At 72.7% G+C, this 24,076-nt stretch overlaps 1 protein-coding gene across 1 annotated transcript; it reads right to left on the bottom strand.

Annotated features, from left to right (window-relative positions):
• Window positions 1–378: 378 nt before the first annotated feature.
• Window positions 379–20,299, bottom strand: MAPK8IP2 (mitogen-activated protein kinase 8 interacting protein 2; the record flags this gene model as incomplete). The annotated part of the gene is made up of 12 exons (XM_084281158.1): window positions 379–451; window positions 551–649; window positions 1,328–1,398; window positions 1,750–1,869; window positions 2,636–2,745; window positions 2,835–3,007; window positions 3,099–3,174; window positions 4,637–7,066; window positions 8,267–8,369; window positions 9,883–10,122; window positions 12,278–12,383; window positions 20,235–20,299. The coding sequence occupies 12 exons, from the start codon at window positions 20,297–20,299 to the stop codon at window positions 379–381; spliced, it is 3,666 nt and encodes a 1,221-aa protein (XP_084137284.1).
• Window positions 20,300–24,076: the final 3,777 nt, after the last annotated feature.

The following is a 24,076-nucleotide window of genomic DNA, read 5'->3' as shown; positions in this document are numbered from 1 at the left end:
CCCACCCCTCTTCACCCCCCAACCCAGCCCCCCAGCATCTCCATCCCCGCGGGGGTGGGGGGGGCTGCATTCGCTCATGCAGGGTGGGGGGCAGCTTCTCCCCCAGCCCAAAGCTCGGCGGCGTCACCCCCCTGGCCAGGGGGTCCCCAGGACACGGTGCCCCCCACATACCCCCCCCGGTCCACGGCTGCAGCCCGGCCCCCCGAGAAGCGGTGAGGATGTGCGGGGAGTCCGTGGGGTGTTGGGGGGGGGGGTCTGGAGCATGTGCAGGGGTTTGGGGGGGCCAAGCCGGCTGGTTGTGGGGGTCAGACAGAGTCTCTGGCCGCCTGTGGGGCTGGAGGGGGGGGCGCAGAAGCAGGAGACGGGGCGCCAGCCCCCCTACTCCAGGTAAATGTCCTCTGTGGGGCAGGCGTACTCCAGGTGCTCCTGGTAATATTCCTGAAACGCTCGTCTGCGGGGGAAAGAGGGGACGGGGGGGGGCTCAGGGAGGGGGGACAGACCCCTGTGAGGTCCCCCCAGCCCCCCCAAGCCCCCCCTGTGCCCCCCTTACCCGACACACTCAGCCACGTGCCGCATGGATTCCTGCGAGACGAAGACGTGGCAGGCGAAGCGACTCAGCACCGGGTGCTTGGTGATGAACCCGAAGTAGCTGGGGGGGCACAGGGGGGCGGCAGGGTGAGGGGGGGGATGTGCACCCCCACGCCCACCCCATGGGGTGGCGGCCTCGGGGGGCTGGGGCTGGGGGGGTCACGCTGGGACTGGAGCAATGGGGGGACCTGGGGTGGCACCGGGGAGCACCTGGGGATGGGGATGGAGGGGGGGGGGTCTTGTGGGGCTGGGGGACCATGGGGGGGTCTCGTGGGGCTGGGGATGGAGGGGGGGGTCTCGTGGGGATGGGGATCGGTCTCATGGGGCTGGAGGACTGTGGGGGGGAGTCTCGTGGGGCTGGGGGACCATGGTGGGGGTCTCATGGAGCTGGGGATGGAGTGTGGGGGTCTCATGGGGCTGGGCGACCGTGGGGGGTGTCTCGTGGGGCTGGGGGACTGTGGGGGGCTTCTCATGGGGATGGGGATGGAGGGGGGGATGTTATGGGGATAGGGGACCTTGGGGGGTCTCGTGGGGCTGGGGATGGAGATGGGGGTGTCTTGTGGGGCTGGGGGACAGTGGGGTGTCTGATGGGGCTGGGGATGGAGGGGGGTGTCTCGTGGGGCTGGGGGTCCCTGGGAGGGGGGTCTCATGGGGCTGGGGGACTGTGGGGGGGTCTCGTGGGGCTGGGGGTCTCGTGGGGGGTCTCGTGGGGCTGGGGGTCCCCGGGAGGGGGTCTCACCAGCTGTTCCGGGGGTGGCACCCGCAGAAGGAGATGTTCTTCATCTGGAAGAAGTGGCTGCAGCGCTCGAACTGGGGGGAGACGCTGGGTGAGGGCTGAGCTGGACCCCTGCCCGGACCCCCCATCACCCCACACCCCTCCCCTGGCTCCCCTCACCTCCCCCACCCCTGACCCCCCCAGCCCCTCACCTCCCCCACCCCCCGATCCCCCCAGCCCCTCACCTCCCCCACCCCCAATCCCCACACCAGCCCCTCACCTCCCACACCCCCTGATCCCCCCCAGCCCCTCACCTCCCCCACCCCTGATCCCCCCAGCCCCTCACCTCCCACACCCCTGATCCCCCCAGCCCCTCACCTCCCACACCCCCCGATCCCCCCCCCAGCCCCTCACCTCCCGCACCCCCAGCCCCCCCCAGCCCCCACCTCCTGGTCGTGGCTGTACTCGGTGACGGTGAGGATGAGCTTGATGCCCTGCAGGGTGATCTCCAGGTCGCAGCTGGCCGGGGGCCGCAGATGCACCGTCAGCTTGCGGGTGGTGGCGATCTGGGGGTGCAGAGAGGGGGGATGAGGGTGCCAGCACGGGGAGGAGGGGTCTGCACCCCCAGAACCCCAGAGCCCCAGGCTGGAAAAGCCCCCTGAGCCCCTGGAGTCCAACCATCCCTGTCCTGAGCTGCCCCAGCTCCCTGAGCACCTCATCTCCCCTCTGTTCAACACCCCCAGGGCTGGGGACTCAGCCCCTCCCTGGGCAGCCTGTGCCACAGCCCCACAACTCTGCCAGGGAAGAACTTTGCCCTCCCAGCTGAGCTGACCCTGCCCTGGGGCAGCTTGAGCCCATTGCCCCTCGGCCCAGCTCCTGGCCCCTGGCTGCAGAGACCATCGCCCACCTCTCTGCACCCTCCTGCCAGGGCAGGGCAGGGCAGGGCAGGGGGGAGAAGGGCTCCCCTCAGCCTCCTCTTGCCCAGGCTCAGCACCCCCAGCTCCCTCAGCCGCTCCTGGGAAGCTTTGCTGCTCTCCAGCCCCTTCCCCAGCCTGGTTGCCCTTCTCTGCACTCGCTCCAGGACCCCCATGTCCTTCTGGTGCTGAGGAGCCCAGAACTGGACCCAGCACTCCAGCTGCAGCCTCCCCAGTGCCCAGCCCAGGGGCACAATCCCCTCCCCAGCCCTCCTGGCCACGCTGGGGCTGACACAAGCCAGGATGCCCTTGGCCTTCCTGGCCCCCCGGGCACACTGCTGGCTCCTGGGCAGGCTGAGCTCACCCCACACCCCCAGGCCCATCTCTGCCTGCCCTCCCCCAGCCCCCCAGCCCTCACCTTCTGCATGGCAGCGCAGAGGATGCTGTTGCCCTGGTGATACGGCACCTCCACCGAGCCCAGGAACTGGACGTTGAACCTCTCCACCCAGCACGGGTTCCTCTTCAGGCCTGGGGAGGGGGAAAGGAGCCAAGGAGACGGCGCCCTGAGACCCCCACACATCCCTCCACCCCCTCCCCACAGCCCCCCAGGCCCCTACCGATGGTGTCCCGGGCCTGTCCCACCACCTCGTGTGCGTAGAAGGCGGGGAAGATGCCCCGCTCGCCCGTCCGCATGTTGTAGCCCCGGTACCAGTAGTCATCCTCCTCCAGCTCCACCAGGATGGGGTCGTCCACGTCCAGCTCCAGCTCGTCCTCGTGGCGGGGGATGAACCTGGGCGGGGGCAGGAGGGGTGGTGCGGCAGGAGCGGGGGGTCCCCGCGCGCCGCCCCCCGCCCCAGCCCCGGGGGGGCCGCGGTGCTCACCTGAAGACGGCGCGGTGGGTCTGCTCCCGCTCCTCCCCGTTCACCGTGCAGGAGAACAGCCCGAAGGACTCGGTGCCTGAGGAGGGGGCGGCTGTGGGGGGGCAGCTCCCAGCCCGGCCTGGGGCAGGGGGCGGGGGGCACACCCCCACCTCTGCCCACACCAGGGGGCTGCGGGACCCCGGGGATGAGGGGAGTGGGGAGCAGGGGGGATCAGCCGCGGACTCAGACCTCTGCACTTGGGGTCCCCCCTGAGCCCCAGGCCCTGCACCCCCCACCCAGCAACCCGAGGCTGGGACCCCCCACCCAGCAGCCTGGGACTGGGACCCCCCACCGAGCAGCCCAGGCCCTGCACCCCCAACCCAGCAGCCTGGACCTGGGACCCCCCACCCAGCAGCCCGGGGCTGGGACCCCCCCACCCAGCAGCCTGGGACTGGGACCCCTGCGGGGCACTGAGCCCCAAGCCCTGCACCCCCCACCCAGCAGCCCAGGGCTGGGACCCCCCACCCAGCAGCCTGGGCCCTGCACCCCCAACCCAGCAGCCTGGGCCTGGGACCCCCCCACCCAGCAGCCCAGGGCTGGGATCCCCCACCTAGCAGCCTGGGACTGGGACCCCCACATGGCGCTGGATCCCAGGCCCTGCACCCCCCACCTAGCAGCCCGGGGCTGGGACCCCCCACCCAGCAGCCCAGGGCTGGGACCCCCACGGGGTGCTGGGCTGGAGACGTGTTGGGGACCCGGCCGAACCCGACGGCCCCACAGGGATGAGCTGGGGGCCTTGGGGGGCAGCCCCGCGCCCCTCGCAGCCCCCCTGCCCCACGTCCTGCGTGGTGCCACCTGTGCCGGGGTGGCAGGAGGCAGCCAGGCTGCTGGCAGCACATGGAGCAGCCCAGGCCAGTACGGCACAGCGGGGCACGGAACGCGTGGCACGGCACAACATGTGTGGCACAGCACGGCACACACGTCAGGGCAGGGCACAGCATGCATGGCAGGGCACACATGGCATGGCACAGGGCATGGCACTCATGTCAGGGCACACATGGCACTGCACACATGGCACGGCATGCATGGCACCACAATGCAGGGCACGGCATGGCACGGCACACACAGCATGGCATTCATGGCAGGGCATGCATGGCACAGGGCACAGCATGCATGGCACAGCATGCACGGCACCACAGTGCAGGGCATGGCATGGCACACATGGCAGGGCATGCATGGCACAGCACACATGGGGGAGCATGCATGGCCCAGGGCACAGCACACATGGCATAGCACACATGGCATGGCACCCATGGCAGGGCACACGGCATGGCACTCATTGCATGGCACTCATGGCATAGCACTCATGGCATGGCACTCACAGCAGGGCACATGGCACATCTTGGCATGGCACACATGGCATGGCTTTCATGGCATGGCACAGGGCACAGCACACATGGCATGACGCCACCCATCACGGCGCCACCCGGCGCGGCACCACCCGTCACGGCACCACCCGTCACGGCATCACCCGGCGCGGCGCGGCGCGGGTGACTCACTGGAGGAGCGGGAGGTGCTGTTGACGAAGACGTTGAGGAACTTCTTGGAGAACTGCAGGTCGGCCTCGGGGGACGAGTCCTCGGAGGAGCTGTGGGCGTCGGGGGCCGCCAGCCCGTCCCCGAAGGCCGCCTCGTCCTCCAGGTCGCCGCGGTCGCGGAGCAGGTCGCTGTCGTCGCTCAGCACCGAGGTGCAGCGCCGCAGGCTCACCAGCTCCAGCTGCGTGTGCTCGTCCACCACCAGCGTGTACTTCACCGCGTCGTAGGCCAGCGACTCGTCCAGCGCCCGCGGCTCCGGCGCCACGGGGCCCGGCGGCAGCTCCCCCCCGAAGCAGCTCCCCCGCAGAGCGTCCTCGGGGAAGGGGGAGCCCTTCAGGTAGGACCCCTCCTCCTCGTCCGCAGAGTACGCCATGGTGAAGCCGCGGTTGGTCTTGGCGGTGGAGACGTCCAGGAGGGCCGGCGGGTCGGCGTCGGGGCCCCGGGGCGCTAACCGCACGTCGTCGATCATGTCGTCGGCCTCCAGGATGCCCGAGTCCAGGTCCCTGTCGACGGCCCAGTCCTCGGGGCCGGGGGTCGGCGGCGCCGTGGCGGCGGCCTCAGTCCCGGGGGAGGCACGTGGAGAGAGCCGGGGCGGCGCGGGACGGCAGCCGAAGGTGGCCAGGACCTCGGAGGCGCCCAGCCGGTCGAGGGCGACGGGGCGTCCCGGGAAGACGGGCGCGATGGTGTCGTTGGTGGGGTTGCTCAGGAAGAGGAAGGGCCCCGGCTCGTCGGCGGGCAGCTCCGGCACCGGCTCCGCGCCGGCGCCCAGGGCCCGCTCGTCCTCGGCGCGCTGGAGGGAGCTGCGCAGCGTCTCCATGTCCACCAGCTCGATGGCGCGCTGGCAGCGGGGCAGGGCGGCCGCGTCCCCCGCGCCCAGCGGGGAGCCCCTGGAGCCGGGCTCCGGCTCCAGCGCCTCGCTCAGGATCTCGGGCTCCAGGTCGGAGGCCGGGGAGATGGTGTCGCAGAGCGAGTGTGTCTGCTGGAAGCACTCGTCCGGGCACTTGATGGGGTAGGAGCCCTCCGAGATCATCTTGTTCACCAGGTTGCTGAGCAGCCAGGGCGAGTCCGAGTCCTCGCTCAGGTCGGGCTCCGACTCCGAGTCTGAGTCGTACTCGCTGTTGTCCTCCTCCTCCTCCTCCTCCTCATCTGCCTCCGGCATCAGCTTGGGCCCCACGGGCAGGTAGAAGGAGCGCCGGATGCTCTCCAGGCTGTGGTCGGGGTCGATCTTCAGGTCCAGGGGGCTGGAGGCAGAGACGTCCGTCTGTCCCGCGGGCGCGGAGGAGTCGGCCGGGTTCAGGCTGTCGTAGTAACCCTCCATCTTCAGCTCTGCCAGGCTCTCCCGCCTCACCACGCCGCGCTCGGGCAGCTCCAGCGTCTCCTCCTCCTCCTCCTTGCCCTTGTCCAGCAGCAGGGAGTCCTTGATGCCCATCAGGCCGGGGGCCTCCAGCTCCGTCTCCAGCTCGGCCTCCGAGGTGGGCGAGCTGGCCTCCTCGATGGAGTTGGTGAGGTGGGAGGACCGGCCGCTGCTGCTGTCGCTGCTCAGGTCCAGCTCCGTCTCCGAGATGGAGGAGATCATGTTGCTGACCAGGCGCCCGCCGGCGAAGGCCGCCTCGAGCTCCCCCTCCACGTCCGAGTCGGAGCCCGGCGAGCTCAGGTCTTCGCCGTGCCGGCCGCCGGGCAGGAAGGGTTTGGCGTTCCTGCTGGTGAGGTCGGCTTCGATGCCGGGGTCCGAGGAGGGCGAGGTGGTCTCCGAGGAGCCCGAGGGGTGCCCGCGCATGCTGGCCGCCCGCCCGGGCTGGGGACCCTCCCCGTCGGAGCTGAGCGGCTCCACCGGCCCCGTGGGGCACACGTAGGCACCCACCGGCCGGGCGCCCTGCCCGCCGCGCCGCTCGGCCACCGGCTCCTCCTGGGGCCGTGGGGAGCCGGGCTGCTGACACGGAGCCACGGGGGACCCCGGGCTCCCGGCCCCCCGGCCTCCCCCTTCGCCGGGCGCCGGCGCCCCGGCCGCGTCGGGCTTTGGTGGGACATGGCAGCCGTGGGTGGCTGGGGGGGCCTGGGGCGGCGAAGCTGGGGGGGCAGCCACAGGGCCTGTTGGAGAGAGAGACGGTTCAGGGGGCGGCTGGCAGAGGCGCGGTGGGGAGTGCGGTGCCGGGGAGCGCGGTGCCGGGGAGCGCGGTGCGGCCGGCGCGCAGGAGACGAGGTTCATGTTATAATCGGCCCCGGCTCCCGGGGGAGGGGGGTTACCATGTGCCAGGGACTCGTGGCTGTTGCCTTGCGAGTCAAAGGGGGAGGGCTGCAGCGAGGCGGGGGGCTGCCCGGCCCCCCCGGGGCTCGGCCCCTTCGGGCTCTCCAGGCAGGGTCCGTCCTGGATGCAGGCGTGGGGGGACGAGTGTCCTGCAAGGGAAGGGAGAGACGCGCCTCAGCCCCCCGCCCCGGGGACCGAAGCCCACTGGGGTTCTGCTGAGGGGGCAGCTGGCTGCGGGACCCCCGGGGGAAGCCAGCCTCAGCCCCCCTATCCCAGGCCCAGAAACCCACTGGGGTTTTGCCAAGGGGGGGCTGGGTGCAGGACCCCCGGGGGGACTCAGCCTCAGCCCCCTGCCCCGGGGACCGAAGCCCACCCGGGTTCTGCTGAGGGGGCAGCCAGCCTTGGGACCCCCGGGGGGACCCAGCCTCAGCCCCCCTATCCCAGGCCCAGAAGCCCACTGGGGTTTTGCCAAGGGGGGGGCCGGGTGCAGAACCCCCAGGGGGAGCCAGCCTCAGTCCCCCGCCACAGGGCCAGATGCCCACTGGGGTTTCGCTGAGGGGGCAGCCAGCTGCGGGACCCCTGGGGGGAGCCAGTCCTTGCCCCTCATCCCAGGGCAGGAAGCCCACTGGGCTTTGGCCAGCTGCAGGACCCCTGGGGGTCCCAGCCTCAGCCCCTGCCCTGGGGCCAGAAGCCCACTGGGGCTTCACCAAAGGGGCAGCTGGCTGCAGGACCCCTGGGGGGACTCAGCCTCAGCCCCCCTGCCCCGGGACACGAAGACCACCAGGGTTTCTCCAAGGGGGCAGCTGGCTGTGGGACCCCCGGGGGGGGCCCAGCCTCATAGCCCAACCCCAGGGCCAGAAGCCCACCGGAGGGTCACTGAGGGGGCAGCTGGCTGTGGGACCCCCGGGGGGACCCAGCCTCATAGCCCAACCCCAGGGCCAGAAGCCCACCGGAGGGTCACTGAGGGGGCAGCTGGCGGCGGGACCCCCAGGGGGACCCAGCCTCAGCCCCCCACCCCAGGGACGGAAGCCCACTGGGGTTTTGCCAAGGGGGCAGCTGGCTGCGGGACCCCTGGGGGGAGCCAGTCCTTGCCCCCCATCCCAGGGCAGGAAGCCCCCTGGGCTTTGGCCAGCTGCAGGACCCCTGTGGGTCCCAGCCTCAGCCCCTGCCGTGGGGCCAGAAGCCCACTGTGGCTTCACCAAAGGGGCAGCTGGCTGTGGGACCCCTGGGGGGACTCAGCCTCATAGCCCAACCCCAGGGCCAGAAGCCCACTGGGGGTTCACTGAGGAGGCAGCTGGCTTTGGGACCCCCGGGGGGACCCAGCCCCTGCCCCCCAGCCCCGTGCTCACCAGTGTGTGAGGAAGAGGAGGAGGAGGAGGAGTGCAGAAGGGCGTCCTGCCAAGTGGTGCGGTGAGCGGGCGGTGGGAAGCTGCCGTTGTTGTTCAGGGAGTCCTGGGGGGACAGAGCAGAGCCGGGCTGGGTGAGGGGCTTGGGGGGCTGGGGAAGGGCTGGGGGGCGGCACGGGGAGGGGGCCGAGCCCCACAACGGGGCGTGATGCCCATTTGGGCAGGTGGGGGTCCCGGGTCCCAAACAGGGGTGGGCTGGCGCACAGACACCCCTTGGGGCGGCTCGGTGCTCCCCGCCTTGGCAGCACCCAGCCCACGTGCCCAGGGGCTTATCCGGATTAGGGACACCGTGTCCCCAGCTCCCCCCCGGGATGGCATCGCTGGCACGTGCCTGTGCCACGCTCGGCACCCCCGGCACGACCTGACGGCACCCCCGGCACGACACCCCACTGTCCCTCTAGGAACAGGGCTGGTCCCTGGCGAGGGGCACCCCGCTGCCCCCCTGAGCCCCCCAGCCCCCGGCGCCGGCGTGGCCACGGGTGCCGCGTGCGGCGCGGCGGCAGCTGCGGATTATTCCGGGTGGGAAGCGCTAATCCGGAGCGGGAGATTAGGGAGAGGGGCCACGTGCGGCGGGACACGGCGCTGGGGAGGGCGGGGGGCCGGGGATGGGGGGATGGGGGGGCCGGGGGGCAGGATCAGGGTGTCACCTGCACCCTGGGAGGGGGATGAGCCACTCGTGTCCCCCACCAGCACCCCAGGGGGCTCAGGGAGAGGAGGTGGGAGACCCCAGGGCCGCGCTGGGGGTCCCGGGGTGGGAGGGGGGTCAGCAGGTTTGGCACCAGGGCCAGATCCAGGCACTGCCAGGACCATCGCTCAGGCCAGGGGGATGAGGGAGCGGCGGGGCCGGTGTGATGTCAGCGCTGACATCACGGCGCTGACGTCACAGCGCTGACATCACAGCACTGACATCACATCCCACTGAGGGGGACAGTGGGTCAGGGCTGGACAGGGCTGGGGGAGACCCCTGAGGCTCTGAGCCCCCCCAGCGCCCCCCACGTGCGGTGCCCTCCCGGGGGGGGTACCAGGATCCCCCAAATCCCCCCCCGTTGCCATGGCAACGCAGCCGGATGCTTCAGCCCCGCAGGCGCTTCCCACACACTGCGGCGGCGGCGCAGCCACCCAGGGCCAGCGCTGTGTGGGGGGTGGGGGACACGGGGACCCCCCCCTCACAGCATGTGGGGACCCCCCGCCCCCCCGGCACCCCTGGGACCAGCTCCAGGGATGGAGGAGGAGGAGGATGGAGCTGCGTGTGGCACCCGCTGCGCCAGCAGCCGCCCGCGGCGCCTCGCGGCCCGGTGCCACCAGAGACACCCCGGACCCCCAGCTCCCCCCAGGACCCCCCCGCAGCCCCCACGCAGGGTCACACTGCAGATCTGGGTCCATCTCTGCCCCAGTGCCACCAGTGCCCACCGCCCAGCTCAGGGAGCCCCTTCCCACACCACACCCCACGGGACCCCCAATCCCCCTCCTCCCCCACACCCCACGGGACCCCCACTCCTCCTCCTCCTCCTGCGCTGGGGTGGGGGCACAGAGACCCCTCCAGCCGCCCCCACCCTCACCTGGGTGCCCGGGGCGGTCAGGTTGAGGGTGGTGGGTCGGTGCTTCTGCGTCTCCTCCAGGGCGGGCGAGGGGATGGGCGAGGGCGAAGGCGACGGCGGCGCGTCCAGCTCGTTGCCCTCCTCTTCCTCCTCCTCCTCCTCCTCCTCCTCGTTGTCGTCGATCATCTCGAACTCCTGGAAGTCGTCCTGGAAGGTGCAGACGGGGTGCGGCTGCTCCCCCCGCTCCAGCACCAGGCAGTCCTGGGGACACGGCAGCGGGTGAGAGCCGGCGGCACCGCCCGGCGGCACCGCTCACCGGCACCCCCACCAGCACCCCCACCAGCACCCCCACCAACAACCCCACCAGCACCCCCCAACAACAACCCCACCAGCAACCCCACCAGCACCCCCACCAACAACACCCATCAGCACCCCCACCAGAAACCCCACCAGCACCCCCACCAGCACCCCCACCAGAAACCCCAACAACACCCATCAGCACCCCCACCAGCACCCCCCAACAACAACACCCATCAGCAAACCCACCAGCAACCCCACCAACAACCCCACCAACAACCCCACCAACACCCTCACCGACACCCCTCACCAGCACCCCCCACCAGCACCCCCCACCAACAACCCCACCAACACTCCTCACCAACAACCCCACCAACAACCCCACCAACAACCCCCACCAACAACCCCCACCAGCAACCCCCAACAACAACCCCACCAGCAACCCCAACAACACCCCCAACAACCCCACTGACACCCCTCACCAACAACCCCCACCAACACCCCTCCCCGACACCCCTCACCAACAACCCCACCAACAACCCCACCAACCACACCCATCAGCAACCCCACCAACAACCCCACCAACAACCCCCACCAACAACCCCCACCAGCACCCCCACCAACAACCCCCACCGACACCCCTCCCCGACACCCCTCACCCACACCCCTCACTGACACCCCTCACCGACACCCCTCACCCACACCCCTCACCCACACCCCTCACCAACACCCCCCACCGACACCCCTCACCCACACCCCTCACCCACACCCCTCACCCACACCCCTCACCAACACCCCCCACCGACACCCCTCACCCACACCCCTCACCCACACCCCCCACCAACACCCCTCATCAATACCCCCCACTGACACCCCTCACCCACACCCCTCACTGGCACCGTGACCCTGCCCTGTGCCGGGCTGGGGGCACTCCCCACTCCCCCCAGCTCCTGCCCAAAAGTGCAGGGTCCCCAAGAGGTGCCTGTGATGGGGCCGGGCACTGTCCCCCCCACACTGAGCACGTGGGCACCAAGGGAGTGTGATGGCAGACAGACGGACAGACAGACAGACAGACAGACAGACGGACAGACAGACAGACAGACAGACAGACAGACGGACAGACGGACAGACAGAGCTGAGCCACCCCCGTTCCCCACCAACACCCCACAGGGCTCAGCCAGAGCTGGGGAGACCCCAGGGCCCGTCCACACTGGGGGTCCCCAGGCTCCGAGCCCCGGGTTGCGCCAGCGCTGGGGGTCCCACGCCCCCCGCTCTGGGAGGGGCCGTGTTGGGGCTCCCTGTGCCCCCCAAAGCTCCCTGGTGGGGTCCTGGCTCCGCTGGCCGTGGTGTCCCCAGGGGGGTCCTGGCTCTGTGTCCCCAGGGGGTCCTGGCTCCGTGTCCCCAGGGGGTCCTGGCTCTGTGTCCTCAGGGGGGTCCTGTCTCCGTGTCCCCAGGGGGGTCCTGGCTCTGTGTCCCCAGGGGGGGTCCTGGCTCTGTGTCCCCAGGGGGTCCTGGCTCCATGGGCTCCGTGTCCCCGGGGGGTCCTGGCTCCATGGGCTGTGTCCCCAGGGGGGGTCCTGGGTCCGTGTCCCCGGGGGGTCCTGGCTCCGTGTCCCCAGGGGGGTCCTGGCTCTGTGTCCCCGGGGGTCCTGTCTCCATGTCCCCAGGGGTCCTGGCTCCGTGTCCCCGGGGGTCCTGGCTCTGTGTCCCCAGGGGTCCTGGCTCCATGGGCTCTGTGTCCCCGGGGGTCCTGGCTCCATGGGCTGTGTCCCAAGGGGGGTCCTGGCTCCATGGGCTGTGTCCCCAGGGGGGTCCTGGCTCCATGTCCCCAGGGGGGTCCTGTCTCCGTGTCCCCAGGGGGGTTCCTGTCTCCGTGTCCCCAGGGGGGTCCTGTCTCCGTGTCCCCGGGGGTCCTGTCTCCGTGTCCCCAGGGGGGTCCTGTCTCCGTGTCCCCAGGGGGGTCCTGTCTCCGTGTCCCCAGGGGGGTTCCTGTCTCCGTGTCCCCAGGGGGGTCCTGGCTCGGTGTCCCCAGGGGGGTCCTGTCTCCGTGTCCCCAGGGGGGTTCCTGTCTCCGTGTCCCCAGGGGGGTCCTGTCTCCGTGTCCCCGGGGGTCCTGCACCTTCTCGTAGTGGTCCGAGTCGTAGTTGAGCCCGATGCCGCAGTCGTCCGTGATCTCCGACAGGTCCTCGTCATCAAACTCCTCCAGGCTGATGTCCTGGGGGGGCCTGGGGAGAGGGGAGGGGGTGGGGGGGTCAGGGGCAGCCCCAAAACCCCGACACACCCCGGGGAGGCACCCCCCGCCCCCCCCATGGCACCCTCAGGCTGTATGTGCTGCCGCTGTGCCGGCGCGGGACCCCCCCCAACCCAACGGCCCCCGGGACCCTGAGCCGCCCCCCGGGGTCGATGGGGCTGGGGGGATGGGCAGAGGGTCCCCGCCACCCGAATTCCCCACCGGCCTCGTGCTGGGGCGGTGAGAGCCGGCACAGGGCAGGGTCACGCAGCCACCGGTCACCCCGGTGCCACCACCCCCCTGTCCGGTGTCACCACCCCCCTGTCCGGTGTCACCACCCCCCCTGCCCAGTGCCACCACCCCTGTGCAGTGTCACCACCCCCCTGCCCTGTGTCACCACCATCCCCATCTGGTGTCACCACCCCCCCTGTCCAGTGTCACCACCATCCCTGTCTGGTGTCACCACCACCCCTGCCCGGTGTCACCATCATCTCTGTCTGGTGTCACCACCCCCCTGCCCAGTGTCACCACCACCCCTGCCCGGTGTCACCACCATCCCTGTCTGGTGTCACCACCCCCCTGCCCAGTGTCACCACCACCCCTGCCCGGTGTCACCACCATCCCTGTCTGGTGTCATCACCCCCCTGCCCAGTGTCACCACCAACCCTGCCCAGTGTCACCACCACCCCTGTCCGGTGCTACCAACAACCCTGTCTGGTGCCACCACCCCTGTTTGGTGTCACCACCCCCATCCAGTGCCACCACCACCCCTGCCCAGTGTCACCACCACCCCTGTCTGGTGTCACCACCACCCCTGCCCGGTGCCACCACGATCCCTGTCCGGTGTCACCCCCCCTTGTCCAGTGTCACCACCCCCCCCTGTCCGGTGCCACCACCACCCCTGTCTGGTGTCACCCCCACCGTCCCGGGGGGGACAGCTGCCACCACCCATGGCTTTGGGGTGACCAGCACCCCAGGGCCACCTCGGCCTCTCGGTGCCTTGGGCTTCGCCAGGAGCGGTGTGTGGCACCCACGGCACGTGTGGCACCCACGGCACGTGTGGCACCCACGGCACTGCCAGGGCACGGGCAGGTGGGCACCCCACAGACACCCCATGACCCCCCCGTGCCCCCCGGATCGGGGCAGCCGGAGCCCCGAGCGGGTGGGTTCCGTGGGGAGGGGGCGGGTGCCATGGCAACCGGGGGGGTCCCAGGGAAAAGGGGGGAGACAGGGGAATGAGAGGGAACGAAAGGGGGAAGGGGCAGAGGAGGAGACCCCCGGGCAGGGCTGGGGAGGGAGAGGAACCTTCCTGGCGGCTCTGGAAGCTGCGGCAGCACCCGGGTACCGGCACGGACTCTCAGCCCACCCCCAGCCCAGCGGGGTCTGGGGGCACCCAGAGCCCCCCAGCCCAGCCCCAAGGGAGCCTGGCAGCTCCCTGGGGCTCCTCCGGCCTGGGACCCCAAATCTGGGGGGGTCTCAGTCCCAGGACCCAGCTGGCAGTGGGAGCAGAACCCCATGCAGTGGGGGGTCCTGGCCCCCCGAGCTTCAGGGGGTCCCATGGGGTCCCTCAGAGGTGAGCAGGAGCCTTGGGGGTGAGCAGGGACTTCAGGAGGTCCTATGGGGTCCCTCGGGGTGAGCAGGGACCTCAGAGAGTCCCTCAGGGGTCCCTCGGGGTGAGCAGGGGCCTTGGGGGTGAACAGGGGACTTGGGGTGTCCCATGGGGTCCCTCTGGGGTGAGCAGGGGCCTTGGGGGTCCCTTGGGGGTCAACAGGAGACTTGGGGGTGCCTCAGGAGTGAGCAGGGGCCTTAGAGGGTCTCTCAGGGGCAAGAAGGGGCCTTGTGGGTGAGCAGGGGCTTCAGGGGTCCCTCAGGGGTCCCTTGGGGGTGAGCAGGGGCCTCGGGGGTCCCTCATCCACCCAGGGCGAGGGGGGCAGGGACAGCCCGGCCATGAGTCCCCCTGGAACAGACCCCCGCCAGCGTCCCACAGCCCCCAGGGGTCCCGGCCCCACAGCCCACAGCTGCCCCCTGAGCTGCCTGTCCCCCTTTGCCCCTCCGCAGCCCCCTCCCCAGCTCAGGGGCCGGGCTGTGACCCCCCTCAGGGAGGGGGAGGTCTCCCTGGATCCCAGTGTCCAGAACTAGGCCATGGACACCCCTTTGCCCCTCCACAGCCCCCTCCCCAGCTCAGGGGCCGGGCTCTGACCCCCCTCACTGGGGGGGGAGGTCTCCCTGGATCCCAGTTCCCAGAACTAGGCCATGGACACCCGCAGATCCACGGCGGGACGGGGGCTGCAGCCAGGCACGGGGCTGGGCAGGACCCCGGCTGGGGCTGGGGGAGCCCTGGGGGTGGCAGAGCCCCGGGCAGGGGGCCCAGAGCCCCTCTCCCCAGCGCCGGGGGGACCCGCTGCTGGGACCCCCTGTGCTGCCCAGGGGTGAGCAGGGGCCTCAGGGGTCTCGTGGGGTCCCTCAGGGGTGAGCAGGGGCCTCGGGGGTCCCATGGGGGTGAGCAGGGGCCTCGGGGGTCTCGTGGGGTCCCTCAGGGGTGATCAGGGGTCTCAGGGGTCTCTCAGAGGTGAGCAGGGGCCTCGGGGGTCTCGTGGGGTCCCTCAGGGGTGAGTAGGGGCCTTGGGGGTCTTGTGGGGTCCCTCAGGGGTGAGCAGGGGCCTCAGGGGTCTCTCAGGGGTGAGGAGGGGCCTCGGGGGTCTCATGGGGTCTCTCAGGGGTGAGCAGGGGCCTTGGAGTGTCCCTTGGGGGTGAGGAGGGGCCTCAGGGGTCCCTTGGGGGTCAGCAGGGGAGTTGCAGGGGTCTCTCAGGGGTGAACAGGGGCTTCAGGGAGTCCCACGTGGTCCCTCAGGGGTGAGCAGGGTTCTTGGGGGGTCCCTCAGGGACAAGCAGGGCCCTTGGGGTGAGCAGGGGCCTCGGGGGTCCCATGGGGTCCCATGGGGGTGAGCAGGGGCCTCGGGGGTCCCATGGGGTCCCATGGGGGTGAGCAGGGGCCTCGGGGGTCCCATGGGGTCCCTCAGGGGTGAGCAGGGGCTTCAGAGTGCCCCTCGGGGGTCCCTCGGGGTGATCAGGGGCCTGGGGGGTCCCCTCATCCACCCAGGGCGAGGGGGGGGGCGGGGCAGGGGCAGCCCGGCCATGAGTCCATCACCCCAAACCCCGGGGGGCTTGGCCTCCGACCCCCAGACCCTCCCGCACCAGCCGAGGGCTCGTGGGTTCGGGGCTCCGGCTGCGAGGGGCGGTGCTGTGGCTGTGGCTGTGTGTCTGTCTGTCCATCCGTCTGTCTGTGTGTCTGTCTGTCTGTGGCTGTGTGTCCGTGTGGCTGTGTGTCTGTGTCTGTCTCTGTGTCTGTCTGTGTGTCTGTCCGTCTGTGTCCGTGTGTCCATGTGTCTGTCTGCCTGTGTGTCTGTCTGTGTCTGTGTGTCTGTGTGTCTGTGTCTGTGTGTCTGTGTGTCTGTCTGTCTGTGTGTCCGTGTGTCTGTCTGTCTGTCTGTGTGTCTGTCTGTGTCTCTGTGTGTCTGTGTCTGTCTGTGTGTCTGTGTGTGTGTGTGTCTGTCTGTCTGTCTGTGTGGCTGTGTGTCCGTCCATCTGTCTGTCTGTGTCTGTGTGTCTGTCTGTCTGTCTGTGGCTGTGTGTCTGTGTGTCCGTGTGTCCGTGTGTCTGTGTGTCTGTGTCCGTGTGTCTGTGTGTCTGTCTGTCTGTGTGTCTGTCTGTCTGTCTGTGTCTGTCTGTCTGTCTGTGTCTGTCTGTGTCTGTGTGTCTGTCTGTGTGTCTGTCTGTCTGTCTGTCTGTGTCTGTCTGTCTGTCTGTGTCTGTCTGTGTCTGTGTGTCTGTCTGTGTGTCTGTGTCCGTGTGTCTGTGTGTCTGTGTGTCCGTGTGTCCGTGTGGCTGTCTGTCTGTGTCTGTCTGTCCATGTGTCTGCGTGTCTGCGTGTCTGTCTGTCTGTGTGTCTGTCTGTCCGTGTGTCTGTGTGTCTGTCTGTCCGTCTGTCTGTCTGTGTCCGTCTGTCCGTGTGTCCGTCCCCCACACACCCCCAGCACGGGGCTGCCGCCGCCTCAAACCGCAGCGGAAGTTTCTAGGTCACCGTGAGCCGGAGCCGGGGCAGCACCGGGGCCAATGGCGGCACCGGGCCTGCAGCGAGGCCTGGCCGGGGAGGGGCTCGGGGGTCCCTCGGGGGGGACAAGGGGCTGCAGGGGGTCCCTCGGGGGTCCCTTAGGGACAAGCAGGGGCCTCAGGGGTTCCCTTGGGGGTCCTTTAGGGACAAGCAGGGGCTCCAGGGGTCTCTTGGGGGTGAGCAGGGGCTTCAGGGGATCCCTTGAGGGTCCTTTAGGTACAAGTAGGGGCTCCAGGGGTCCCTCAGGGGTCCCTTAGGTACAAATAGGGGCCTCAGGGGGTCCCTTGGGGGTCCTTTAGGTACAAGCAGGGGCTTCAGGGGGTCCGTTGGGGGTCCCTTAGGGACAAGCAGGGGCCTTAGGGGGTCCCATGGGCTCTCTCAGGGGTGAGCAGGGCCCCCAGGGGGTCCCTTGGGGGTCCCTTAGGGACAAGTAGGGGCTTCAGGGGGTCCCTTGGGGGTCCCTTAGGTACAAGTAGGGGCTTCAGGGGGTCCCTCAGGGGTCCCTTAGGGACAAGCAGGGTTCTGGGGGGGGTCTGGTCCTCCCCAGGGACCCTTGCCCACAGCCAGAGCAGAGGCAGCGCCGAGGGTGCTGTGCACGGCGGGGCCTCGCTGCGCCGTGGGAGGGACGGACGGCGTCCGTCTGTCCCCGCGACAGCCTCAGCGGGCACCGTGTCCAGCCGGGGGCAGCCGGGTGAGGGTCCGGAGCTGGGGCAGGGGCAGCGGTTTTGGGGGGGGGGGGTCTCACCCCAGCCCCTCACAGGCGGAAGGGGGTCGGGGAGCAGCAGGGTGCCCCTCCACGGGGCACCTGGCGTCTCCCTGGCGCCGTGAGGGGGGTGCTGACCCCGGGGGCTTGGCCCCCACCCCAAACCTGCGGCCCAGGGGTCCCCCAGCCTGACCTACAGCCACCCCCATGGGGCAGGACCCCTGCCCAGGGCCCACCGGGCCTGTCAGCACCCAGCCCCCCCCACGGCATCGCTGCCACCGGCTTCTCCCTCCCTCACATCAGGGGGTCCCGGCCCCACCGAGCCCGGGGCCAGGGTGACCCCCCAGCTTGGGGTGCGCTGGGTGCAGGGGGTCCCTCGGGGGTGAGCAGGGGCTTCGGGGGGTCCCCTGAGCCGGGGCCTCGCCCTCCCTCACCAGGCCCTGGCCCCACGGCGTCCCTGGGGACCGGGGCTGGTGGGGGGGTGCAGCACCCACCCCCCACGCTGTCTCCCCCACCCCCCTCCTCCTCATCCCACCAGGCAGTGGGTGGGCTGGGGGGGGGGGGGTCAGGGCTCCAGCACCCACAAAGGGGCTTCGTGCTGCCCATGGCACAGGGGGGCCCGGGGGGTCTCGGGGGGCCGGAGGGGGGATGGACCCTCCGTGGCTGGAGCGGAGCAGAGGGGCCAGGCTGCTGCCCCCCGTCCCCACGTCCCGGGGCGCAGGGGGGGCCCTGGGGAGCAGCACGTCTGAAGCCCCTGCGGGGAGAGGAGCGGGGCCGGGCCGGGCTGGGCTGGGGGGCTCGGGGGGGCTGCGGCTGTCGCTGCCTCTGACACCCCGGCTGGGACACGGCCCCGGCCGCAGCACGGGCAGGGAGCCGGGCAGGACCCCCGGAGACCCCCCAGAGACCGGCTCCGGGGCCAGGCCAGGGGCAGGGGCCGGGCAGGACCCCCGGAGACCCCCCAGAGACCGGCCCTGGGGCCAGGCCAGGGGCAGGGGCCGGGCAGGACCCCCGGAGACCCCCCAGAGACCGGCCCCGGGGCCAGGGGCCGGGCAGGAGCCACAGCAGCGTCCTCCTGTCCCCGTCCCCATCCCTGTCCCTGCAGCACCACAAGCAGGGACACCCCGGGGTGCTGCTGTGCCCGGGGCGGGGGGGGGAAGGGGACAGCCCCGGGGGGGGGACACGGGACACACACAGCCCCGGGGGGGGGATAAAGGGGACAGACAGACACGGGGGACACACGGGACACACACAGCCCCGGGGGGGGACAGATCCAGCCCCTGGGCAGGGGGAGAGGGAAGGGGACAGCCCCGGGGGGGGGGGTGGGGGTGGTAACACGGGACACACACAGCCCGACACAGCCCCGGGAGGGGGGAGGACACGGCCCCTGGGCAGGAGAAGGGGACAGCCCCGGGGGGGCGACACGGGACACTCACACCCCCGGGGGGGGGGAGGACACAGGCCCTGGGCAGGGGGAGAGGGAAGGGGAAGGGGACAGCCCCGGGGGACACTCACAGCCCCGGGGGGCGGGCACGGGCCAGCCAGGCCAGAGCCAACCGCGGGCTCCCCCCGCGTCCCCACCAGCCCGCGGCTCGCCCCCCGCCCCGCGTCCCCCTCCCCACGCCGCCGCCCCACAGCCGGCCCCGAGCCGCAGCGGCCCGAGGGGCGCAGCCGCCCGTGTGCCCCCCCCGCGTCCCCCCGCTCCGGGAACGACCCCCCCGCCGGGGCCGGGCTGCGGGACCTGCGCGGAGGCGACGGGATGCGGGGCCGAGGGGCCGAGGGGCTGCGGGGGGGCTGCGGGGCCGAGGGGCTGCGGGACGGCCGAGGGGCTGCGGGGCCGAGGAGGGGCCGAGGGGCTGCGGGGGGGCCGAGGGGCTGCGGGGCCGCCGAGGGGCTGCGGGACGGCCGAGGGGCTGCGGGGCCGGGGATGCTCAGCGCCCCCCCCCCCTCCAGCCCCCTCCCCGGTGCCAGCACCGACCATCCCCGGCCGCGTCCGGGGCCGCTGCGGCGGGAGAGACAAAGAGGCGGCGGCGGCGGCTCCCCCCGCAGCGAAGGGATGCGGCGGCCCCGGGCAGGGCCGGGCCGGGCCCCGGGGATGCGGGGGGGGGATGCGGGGGGGGGGGGCGGCTGAGCCCCTCGGCGAACGGGGCGCTGGGCGGGCGGGGGGACCCCGGGGCTGGGGATGTGGGGAGAGCGGGGGGGGGGTGCGGGGGGACCGAGCGGCCTGCGGGGCCCCGGGCGGCGGCCCCGGCCCATCCCAAGGTGAACGGGCGGGGGAGCGGGCGGGAGGCGCCGCGGGAGGCCCGGGCACAGCCGGGCCTCGGGGGGGGGGAGGTGTCCCGCCCCCCCGTCCCCGGGGCGCTGCCAAGGGCGGCACAAGCGGGAAGGGCAGCCCGGAGCCCCCCGCCCCGGCCCCGGGCATCCCGCATCGCCACGGATCCCAGGCATCCCGCATCACCCCCGGCAGCCCGCATCACCCCCAGCATCCCGCATCACCCCCGGCCCGGGCATCCCGCATCGCCCCCGGCCCGGGCATCCCGCATCGCCCCCGGCCCGGGCATCCTGCATCACCCCCGGCCCCGGGCATCCCGCATCGCCACGGGCCCTGGGCATCCCGCATCACCACGGGCCCTGGGCATCCCGCATCACCCCCAGCATCCCGCATCGCTCCCGGCCCAGGGCACCCCGCATCAGCCCCGGTCCTGAGCATCCCGCATCGCCCCCACCCCAGGCCTTGGGCATCCCGCATCAGCCCCGGCCCGGGGTACCCCGCATCACCCCCACCCCGGGCATCCTGTATCACCCCCACCCCGGGCCTCGGGCGTCCCGCATCACCCCAGGCCGCGGGGCATCCCGCATCCCCCCGGCATCCCGCATCCCCCTGGGCCCCCCGGCATCCCGCATCCCCCCCACCCCGGGCCCCGGGCCTCCCGCATCCCCCCGGCATCCCGCATCCCCCCGGCATCCCGCATCCCCCCCCCCGGGCCTCCCGCATCGCCCCCCCGGCCCCGCAGCGCCGGCCGGGCCGGGCTCACCTGCAGCCGGGCGGGGAGAGCGAGTGGAAGGTGGAGAGCGAGAACATCTCGGCGCGATCCGCCATCTTCTCCCGGCCGGGGCTGCGCCGGACTGCGGAGCTGGGGGGGAGCGCGGGGCGGGGCGGGGGGCGGCGGGGGACGGGCCGGGGCCGCCCGGGCAGCGCGGAGGGAGAGGGAGGAGCCTGGGGGGCGGGGGGATGGGGGGGGGGGGAGCGTGGGGAGGGGCGGGGGGATGCGGGGAGAGGAGGGGGGCGGTCTAGGGAGGGGCGCGGGGGGTGGGGATGGGGTGGGGGGGTGATGGGGGAGATGGGGACCGGGGAGGGGCTGGGGGGGCGGGGAGAGGAGGGGGGTGGTCTAGGGAGGGGCGCGGGGGGGGGGATGGGGGGTGGGTATGGGGGGGTGATGGGGGGGTGATGGGGGGAGATGGGAGGCGGGGAGGGGCTGGGGGGGCGGGGAGAGGAGGGGGTGGTCTAGGGAGGGGCGCGGGGGGTGGGGATGGGGGGGTGGGTATGGGGGGGTGATGGGGGGTGATGGGGGGAGATGGGAGGCGGGGAGGGGCTGGGGGGGGCGGGGAGAGGAGGGGGGTGGTCTAGGGAGGGGCGCGGGGGGTGGGTATGGGGTGGGGGGTGAGGGGGGGTGATGGGGGGTGATGGGGGCGATGGGGGGCGGGGAGGGGCTGGGGGGGGCGGGGAGAGGAGGGGGGTGGTCTAGGGAGGGGCGCGGGGGGGTGGGGATGGGGGGGGTGATGGGGGGGTGATGGGGGGCAGGGAGGGGGATGGGGAGGGGCGGGGGCGGGGAGAGGAGGGGGGTGGTCTAGGGAGGGGCGCGGGGGGGGTGGGTATAGGGTGGGGGGCGATGGGGGGGGATGGGGGGGTGATGGGGGGTGATGGGGGGCAGGGAGGGGAGTGGGGAGGGGCTGGGGGGGCGGGGAGAGGAGGGGGTGGTCTAGGGAGGGGCGCGGGGGGGTGGGTATAGGGGGGGGCGATGGGGGGGGATGGGGGCAGGGAGGGGCTGGGGAGGAGGGGAGGGGTTATGGAGGGGTCGGGCGGTACAGGGAGGGGATGGGGGGTGGGGGGGGCTGTCTGGAGGGGGGCGGGGAGGAGCTGGGGGGGTGGGGGCTGCACGGGGGGTCTCCTGTGGCGGGATGTGCAGGAGGTTCGGGGGGGGGGTCTGCCAAGGAAACTTTAAGGGGGGGGCACTGGGGCACGGGGGAGGGGCTGGGCCGTGCGGGGAGGGGCAGGGGCGTAAGGGGGGAGGGGGCTGGGGGGGCAGGGAGCGAATAGGCGGGGAGGGGGCTGCGGGGGGGGGGACAGGGGGCTGTAGGGAGCGTGAGGCAGGGGGCTATAGGGGGGTCAGGGGGCTGGGGGGGGCAGGGAGCTATGGCAAGCGGAGGCAGGGGGCTGCGGGGGGGTTCAGGGGGCCGTGGGGGGGGCTCAGGGCCCGTGGGAGCGGGAGCAGGGGCTGAAGGGGGGGCAGGGGGCTGCAGGGGGGTGGACAGGCCCCATGGGTAGCGGGGTCAGGGGCTGCAGGGGGGCTCAGGGAGGCACAGGGGAGGCTCAGGGGGCTCAGGGGGCTCAGGGGGCTCAGGGGGTTCAGGAGGCTCAGGAGGGCTCAGGGGGCTCAGGGTGCTGCGGGGTGGCTCAGGGGGCTCAGGGGAGGCTCAGGGGGTCAGGGGGCTCAGGGGGTTCAGGGGGCTCAGGGGAGGCTCAGGGGGCTCAGGGGGTTCAGGGGCTCAGGGGGGCTCGGGGGGCTCAGGGGGGCTCAGGGAGGCTCAGGGGGCTCAGGGGGTTCAGGGGGCTCAGGGGCTCAGGCGGGGCTCAGGGGGGCTCAGGGGGCTCAGGGGCTGCGGGGGGCTCAGGGGGGCTCAGGGGGCTGCGGGGGTTCAGGGGCTCAGGGGGGCTCAGGGGGCTGCGGGGGGTTCAGGGGGCTCAGGGGGGCTCAGGGGGCTCAGGGGGTTCAGGGGCTCAGGGGGCTCAGGGGTTCAGGGGGCTCAGGGGAGGCTCAGGGGGCTCAGGGGGGCTCAGGGGGCTCAGGGGGGCTCAGGGGCCTCAGGGGGCTCAGGGGGCTCAGGGGGCTCAGGGGGCTCGGGGGGCCTCAGGGGGCTGCAGGGGGTTCAGGGGGCTCAGGGGGGCTCAGGGGGTCGGGGGCTCAGGGGGGTCAGGGGGCTACGGGGGGCTCAGGGGCTCAGGGGGGGCTCAGGGGGGCTCCTCAGGGGGCTCAGGGGGCTCAGGGGGGTCAGGGAGCTGTGGGGGGGGGCTCAGGGCCCGGGGGGCGGGGCCGCGGCCGTGGGGCCGGGAGGCGGAGCCGGCCCGGCGGGGCGGGGGGGGGGGGGGGGGGCGGCCCCGCGGCCGCGTGGAGGGAACTGTCCGGACGGGCGGTGCTGAACGGGGGGGGAGGGGCCCCTGTGACCCCCCCCCGGGGCTGAACGGGCCGGGGGAGCCCGTGTGACCCCCCCCCGGGGCTGAACGGGGGGGGGGGTCCGAGTGTGACCCCCCCGGGGCTGAACGGGCCGGGGGGTCCTGTCCCCACCCGGGGCTGGGCCTGACCCCCCCGGGGCTGAACGGACGGGGGGGCCTGTGACCCCCCCCGGGGCTGAACGGGCCGGGGGGGTCCCTGTTCCCCCCCCCGGGGGGTGTCCAGCAGATCACGGATCTTTGGGGGCAGAAAGCAAAGGGGGGGGGTGAGCCCGGGGGCACCGGGGGGGGGGCTGGTGGAGTGGGGGTCCCTGCTCTGGGGGGCAGTGGGGAGGCCGGGGGGGGGGGGGCACAGTGAGCGCTGGGGGGGGCTGTGCACGGGGGGAGAGGGGGAATTGGGGGGGGGGGGCGAGAGGGGGGGGGGTCGTGGGAGCTGCAAGGGGCCCTGAGGGGCTTGGGGGGGGATGCAGGAGGATGCAGCTGGGGGGGGGCTCAGGGCCCCCCTGCATTGGGGGGGGCTGGAGGGGGCACAGAGAGGCGGGGGGGGGGGCTCAGGGCCCCCTGCATTGGGGGGGGGCTGGAGGGGGCACAGAGAGGCGGGGGGGAGCTCAGGGCCCCCCTGCATTGGGGGGGGGCTGGAGGGGGCACAGAGAGGCGGGGGGGGGGGTGTCTGTGCCCGGGGAGAGCCGGGGGGGGCTCAGAAGGCCGTGGGGTGGGTGCCAGGAGTGTTTGGGGGGGCACACGGGGGGGCACAGGCTGCCGGGGGGGCAGGAAGGGGCCTGGGGGCAGCGGGACAGCCCCGTGCTGGGGAGGGGGCTGGCACGGGGGTTGGGGGGGGGGCAGCCCCTCCCTGGCACTGGGGGCTGGGCTGTGCCCCCCCCTCCCCCCGGCAGCTGCTCCGTGTCCCTGTGGGGGTCCCAGCGCCCCCTCCCCGTGCCCCCCACCCCCTCAGTGCCCCCCCTGCACAAGGGGGGGGGGGGGGCTGAGCGCCGGGGGTCCTGCGGCTCCCCCCAGCCCCATCACACCCCGACACCCCCGGGGGTCTCCCCAAGAGTGGGGGTTGCTCAGGTGACCCCCCCAGACCCCGGGGTGGGGGGTGAGAGCAGCTGCCTGAATTGGGGGGGGGGCTTGACCCCCCCACAGGCAGCCGCGGGGTTCGGGCAGCCCCCCCCCCCTTCTCCTGCCGCCGACCCCATCCCCTGCCTGGGGGGGGACACCCCAAAAGCGGCTGCGGTGACCCCCCAGCGCCCCCCCCCCCGGCTCCCTGGGGCTGCATCCAGGGCTGGGCTCCCAGTTCAGGGCAGACTGGGAGCTGCTGGGGAGAGCCCAGGGAGGGTCCGAGGATGAGGAGGGGCTGGAGCATCTCTGGGGGGAGGGAAGAGCAGACTGGGAGGGGACCCCATCGCCACCCCCCTGTCTAAAGGGGGG

The sequence above is a fragment of the Gallinula chloropus genome (assembly GCF_964237585.1).
Source record: "Gallinula chloropus genome assembly, contig: HAP1_SCAFFOLD_603, whole genome shotgun sequence".
In the NCBI taxonomy this organism is placed as follows: Eukaryota; Metazoa; Chordata; class Aves; order Gruiformes; family Rallidae; genus Gallinula; species Gallinula chloropus.
The sequence above is the reverse complement of the archived record's forward strand: the minus strand, read 5'-3'. Positions and strand labels throughout refer to the sequence as shown.